This window comes from Saccopteryx leptura, chromosome 2 (genome assembly GCF_036850995.1).
Source record: "Saccopteryx leptura isolate mSacLep1 chromosome 2, mSacLep1_pri_phased_curated, whole genome shotgun sequence".
NCBI classification, from domain to species: Eukaryota; Metazoa; Chordata; class Mammalia; order Chiroptera; family Emballonuridae; genus Saccopteryx; species Saccopteryx leptura.
The window spans coordinates 142,428,876-142,434,875 of record NC_089504.1 but is presented as its reverse complement, the minus strand read 5'-3'; the positions used below and the strand labels follow the sequence as shown (position 1 = coordinate 142,434,875).

At 33.1% G+C, this 6,000-nt stretch overlaps 1 protein-coding gene across 3 annotated transcripts in view; it reads right to left on the bottom strand.

Moving 5' to 3' along the window:
* Positions 1 to 608: 608 nt before the first annotated feature.
* CNTN1 (contactin 1) overlaps positions 609 to 6,000 on the bottom strand; it is a 374,840-nt gene continuing 369,448 nt past the window's right edge. For all 3 annotated transcript variants that reach the window (XM_066368970.1, XM_066368969.1, XM_066368971.1), the window contains one exon: positions 609 to 2,604. In XM_066368970.1, the coding sequence (XP_066225067.1) occupies positions 2,528 to 2,604 (77 nt within the window). In that variant the 3' untranslated portion in view covers positions 609 to 2,527. The remainder of the gene's footprint in view (positions 2,605 to 6,000) is intronic.

The following is a 6,000-nucleotide window of genomic DNA, read 5'->3' as shown; positions in this document are numbered from 1 at the left end:
ACACATTTTGTAGAACTCTTCAAACATTAAACTATTGCTTAACAAGTACAGTAATATTTATTCCGTGTTATTTAACTTACAATGAAAACATTCTAAAAATCAATTTTCAACTTTAGGTAAATTGAAAGGAGAGTTGTTATTTCTTGGATAACAGTAAGACATTTATTTCTTTATAATTTGTTTTCATTCATAAAAAGGACAAAGCACAGTCCTATACTACTCCATTGAAAAAATGATAAAAAATAACTAAAATAATCAATTCAATATTTATCAGTATCAAATAAAACTACTATCACCTTTTCTGAAATACAAAGAAACAACAGATGTGTCCATATCTATATAAAGTTTAATTAAGAATGTTGCGTCTTAAAGCAGATGATATATTAGTTAGCTTGAAAACAGTTTAAAACTGATGGTCCCAGTCAAATTTGTAAAACTGTACGAGGAAATGAAAAGCATGAGTTATCAGTGTATGAGAGATTTTTAATCTACCTAATCTCTGTCACAAATTTAAAATTAAACAAATAACTTCCAAAGACTGTTTTCTTCTTAGCTTTCAGAACCATTTCATGCAAAATCTAATAGGTTTTGCTCTTTTTTTACCGTACATTAGAAAATAAAAGGCAAGCATGCATTTGGCAAAAGATTTTGTTTTCAATTATATAAAAATGCCCAACATGGGTCATACTGCAAAAGGAAATCCCCAAAGTATAGCAATGAAAACACAAACATTTATACAGAAGGCTTAGAATGCTTTTCCCTAAAGTATGAAGAGATATTTGTTTCTTTTTCAAAGAATTAAATATTTTATGAAATCTGGTAATGCTCTTAAGACTGTTGACATACTTCCACTGGGAAATCATCCATTTCATTTATTTTTAAAAAGTTTCATTTTATAACAAAGGTTAAATGTAAATGAATGAAATACTGATATTTTCATAACAAAAGCTCTAAACATTTACACATAGATATATAGTACAAAAATTATACAAATTAAAGAAAGGGGGATAAAGTAGTAATAGATCTGTTTTGCTTCCTGTAAATATTTTTTATGAACCTATAAGGTATCCTTTCTAAAAAGATAAACTCTATCTCTCATTAGCTGGCAAGGTTGTGCTAATAAAATAGGGTTATACTTCTTGAAGCATCTGACATTGCACTATTTCAAGAGCCAGGTAATCCTCATTATTCAACTTTTTTTCACATCCATACCCCACCACATTTCCGTGCACACCATGAAGAATAAAGAAATGTGTGTCTTCTTTTTCACAGCTTATAAAAACCTAAAGCATCAATGCTTGGGAGACATCACTGGATGAACACATTATTTGTCTCCTTCTGGCCTTTCAGTTTTGCATACTCTTCAAAGTACCACTAGCAACTTATTGATTTGGTATTTTTAGCCAGTTTTCTATATTTCATTAAAGTGGGAAATGAGTTGAAAACTAAATTTAAAAAATAAGAAATAGTTTTCCCAAAATAAAAGTAATTTCTTGATCTCACACCTTCAATAAAGATATCTTTTTATTTAGAAATGAAGCACAAAAACCAAGATACTAGAATAATTATGTAATTCTGATATTTACTTAACTGTTCTTTATTCCTAGCTATATAAAGACGGTCACATCGTGATTAGAAAATGGAAGCACTCTACTTTTCAAAGTTCATCCTTCCACATATGAATAAATACAGCAATGTGATACTACTCAAGAGAAGAGCTGAGACTTTTGAGGTTTCAAATTGATGATAAGAAGAGCATAAAATAATTTCAGAGTAGAAATATAAAAGTAAAAAAAAAGTCTTCATATGGTATGTTCACTTTACTATTAAAAAACTAACTTAAAGGTATTACTGATTCTGAAAATGAAATACTTAGAAAATACTTCCAAAATAAGAATACTTATAAGTTCTAGAATTTGGTTTTTAGTATTCAGAATCCTTCAGCTCATTCAGTAAAATGATTTGGTAATGGGATTTATGAGAAAATGTTTCTATTATACTCAATTCTTTATAAGAAAACTAAATATGCCAGGAATGACAAGGGCCATTCAAAAATATGCAGGGCCCAGAACAAAGAGGATAGTACAAGAGACTGTATTACTCTTACATGTACCACATACAATCAACATTTCAACCTCTATTGTATTTCACAATTTGTTATTAAGTTTAAAGCACCTGTGTCTGGTGATTTTACTTTCACTCTACAGCCTATGGAATTGAACTGAACATGGTAACTTGTCCCATTGGATTAAATCATGCAACGGTCACAGAATCAGGTTAAGTGGTTTATAAGGCATATTGGAACGAGTTAAAAATCACTTTTTATCTATTTAAAAGTTTATTCTTTTAGATGAAGGGGTTCCTGAATGCCTCAGTCATAAATGTGTTGTAAATCAGTTGGATAATTTGTTAAAGAATAATTTATTTGGCTTAAGATGGAGCCGCGGGAATTGGAAGGAACTGTAGTCATCGCAGGGATGAAGGGCGTCCTCTGAGCCGGGTTTGGAAGAGCAGCTGTCACACCACATCAGAATTCCAAGTAGATGAGGATGCCACAGGCAGGCAGCAGTAAGCCGAGAAGACTTGGTAATAAGGTGGATGTACCTACAAAGTCAACCAAAAAACATGTAAAGTATTTCATTGATAACAGCCATTATTGCTGATTTACTCTGCTCTGGGGAAGGCCAGGTTAAGCAGGCCTGAAAACCAGTGGTTCCTTAAACAAACAAACAGATTCCTTATTCTTAGCTCATTTAAGAAAAACAAAAATATTTGATAAAGGGTTTTGTATGAGAGCACATGATCTGTTTATACAACATGTTTGTATAAATTATTTAAGATAATAAAGTTATAAATGTTTATGTTTTCCCTATGATCTAGCACTTCCAATTTCCTAACAGAGGTGATAGATCAAGAAACACATATAATAAGAAAAAAAATCTATGTGACATGTTTAAAAAATAAGATAAAGAGATGACAGTAAAAGTATTAATAATGTTATTTGGGATAATAACATCATAGGTATAACCAAATAGATATTATATAACTTTATATCCCAATGGTTTTAAAGACATTTAGATGGCTTATACACAATGATTTCAGGAAATATTTTAGATAACTGTAAATCATCTATTCAAATTTAAGAAACATTTGCCCTGAGATATTATGCTGTAAATTAAAAATGAAATAATAGGCCATGGACTTACATTACATCTTAGGCTAATTGTTACATTGAGAAGGGCTCTTTCAGTTGTCAAGCAAGTTTACAGGGATAGGTCCTGCACACACTGGAATTCTTGAGAAAGGTACGAAAACTGGGACCAGGAAGGCATACTATTCCTTTCTTCTCTCCATACCTATTAGGCACCATCTTCAATGAACATAGTGCTAGAATGAGTGATGGGCTAAAAACTACAGTCAAAAGCTTATAAATATAACAAGTTTGTGTCAAGTTTTGAAAGTTTATTGAAAAGATTAAATCATCATTATTTATCATGTTAACAGTAGCCCAAAACACTCTTTTTTTTTTTTTTTTTTTTTTTGGACTATGCCTCTTATATTCAGAGTGATTTGGGGCATTTCTCTTGCGTCTTTAGTTATGAAAATCATATACACATTTCCTACTTGATATTAGATGATTACACCTGTCTACCTGCATGCAAGTATTCCAGTATTACCCTGTTGTTAGCAGCACTCACCTTGAAAGCAGGATCAGACATAGATGAAGTGGTTCTAGGGAATTAGCAAGACAGTAAAGATGGAAGGTGAGAGCAGAACTGGAAGGGCAATATAAATAGTCCTCAAGTAGATGCTTATAGCCTCATTGATGCAGGTGCTGCTGTGGCATTATCAATAACAATGATAACACTAATAATGACTATGAGAGCTCCTAGTTAACTGTTCTACAGCCACGAGACAAACACTACACTTTCCCTTTATATACATTTTGACATTAATAAAACAGCTTAGGATGGTAGGTCTTATCACTCTGTTTTATAGATTATATAACTCAGAATTTAGGGAAAAAGACCTGTTTAAGGCCAAGGTCAGTAGAGAGGGCAGAGCCAGGATTCAATCTCAGATGGGCCTAGCTCTAAAGGTCATACTCTTTGTACCTCTCTGCCACTTTCTGTAGGTAGCTTTGGAAAGGGACATATAAGAAAGCAATCAATAAACAACTAAGATGCCACAACTATGAGTTGATGCTTCTCATCACTTTCCCGTCCTGTCTGTTTGTTTATCTCTCTCTCTAAAAAACAAACAAACAAAAAACAGGACACTACACCCTGTTGACACGTCATGTGTCAAGGCAAAAGCACAGAAGAATAAATGACATATGGGAATATGGGAAGGCACAACACCTAAGCTGTTGAAAAGAGTTTTTGTTTTGTTGTAATGTTTTATCTTCCTAGTTTTCTACATAGATAAATTAAAAATAGGGCACAGCCCACACATTATTTTAATTCTGATAAGATAATGAATAATGAACCTCAATGACATGGAAAAAAATAGTTTTCCATGTTTTACTTAATTTAAATGATCTAACCTGAAGACCTTTGTCTGAGGACTGCAGGGTCTCGGCAATGCTCTGTCCCTTGACCACAAATGACATCAGCAACGCGCTGGCCTTCTTGTACTTGCCTGACCATGTGGGTTGGCTCAGTACAGACTGTGGCCACGAAAAGTTGAGTCAACTGTCGATGCCATTTTGAAGTTCTGCTGTTAGTATGAAAACTAAACACAATTTGTGGCTTTTGACATCAGGTTATTTGATTTATTTAAAATAAACTCTTCATGTTTATATGTGTTATATTTAATTTCTCTAATGGCTGACGCTTATGTAATTGTGGTCTTCATCTTCAATTCTCTTCCACATTTCAAATATAAATTAGAGACCTGACTCTACTACTATTTAAAATCATATTATGTGGGATCCCTATATTTTTGAGGGATTTTCAATATACATTGGTTTTATATCTAACAAAATGTATATATCACAACACTGCTATCAAACATAATTTTGGTACTTACTTCATAGGTAGTAAATATATATTTTACTATTCACATATTTACTGAATGTCCAACATGAAAAAAAGTAATCAATCTGGTGAATTAATTATTCCCTGTCAGAACAACTGTAAAGCCAATTTAGAATATTATAATCTCTTCCACTGGATTTTCTTGATTTAAAAGAAAAAAAACCCCAATAAACAGTCCAGACTTATTTCTTTCAGGAAGAATTCCTGATCCAGGCAGCTACATGTTGAGAAGAAAAAAATTCAATTAAAAGTTAAGCTGTGTTTAACAATCTCTGCATGTTTTATAAGTAGAGAACTGCTTTAGTTTCTAACACAAATCTCTTTTCTGATGCTTAAATTTGGACACCATGGTCCAATTCAAATTCCTATTGCTAATGATGCCATAATACTTGGAATTTTATCCTTGTCATGTCACTTTTTGTGTTCATAACTGTTAACAATCTCTAAATTGTGAACAGCTTCAGGACCAGGAATACATGCAAATTGTATTTTTTACTGTGTTGACCTAGTGCCGTCTGTAGTGAATACTCGATTTATAATGTTCTAATATGAATAAGCTCCCTAGCTCTATGCCCTGAACCTTTTCTGATTATAGAGCTCAGGTGGGAGAGAGAACAGTGGGGAGGAAAGGGAGTCAAAGGAGAAGACAATGGAAGCCACTGTGACCTGCAGAGGAAACCTCGATATTTATTTACATTTATACTCCATTGCGTAATCAAACTTTTAGGGACCTGGGGCAAGGAAGGAGTAACTCTTTCCTATTAATGCTTTTCCTCAGGGAATTGTGGTCCCTGTCCCTACACTCCAAGAGATAATATTAAAAATCTATAAGGTCAGAAAGGCATTTCTTTTACTGCTCAGCCCAGGGGCCCTCCACCTCGTCTGGTAAAATGTTACTTTGGATTGTTTCAAAGTCTATTAATTGTCCCTGGGTGGAGGGAAGAGAGTTTTCTGAGGAAAT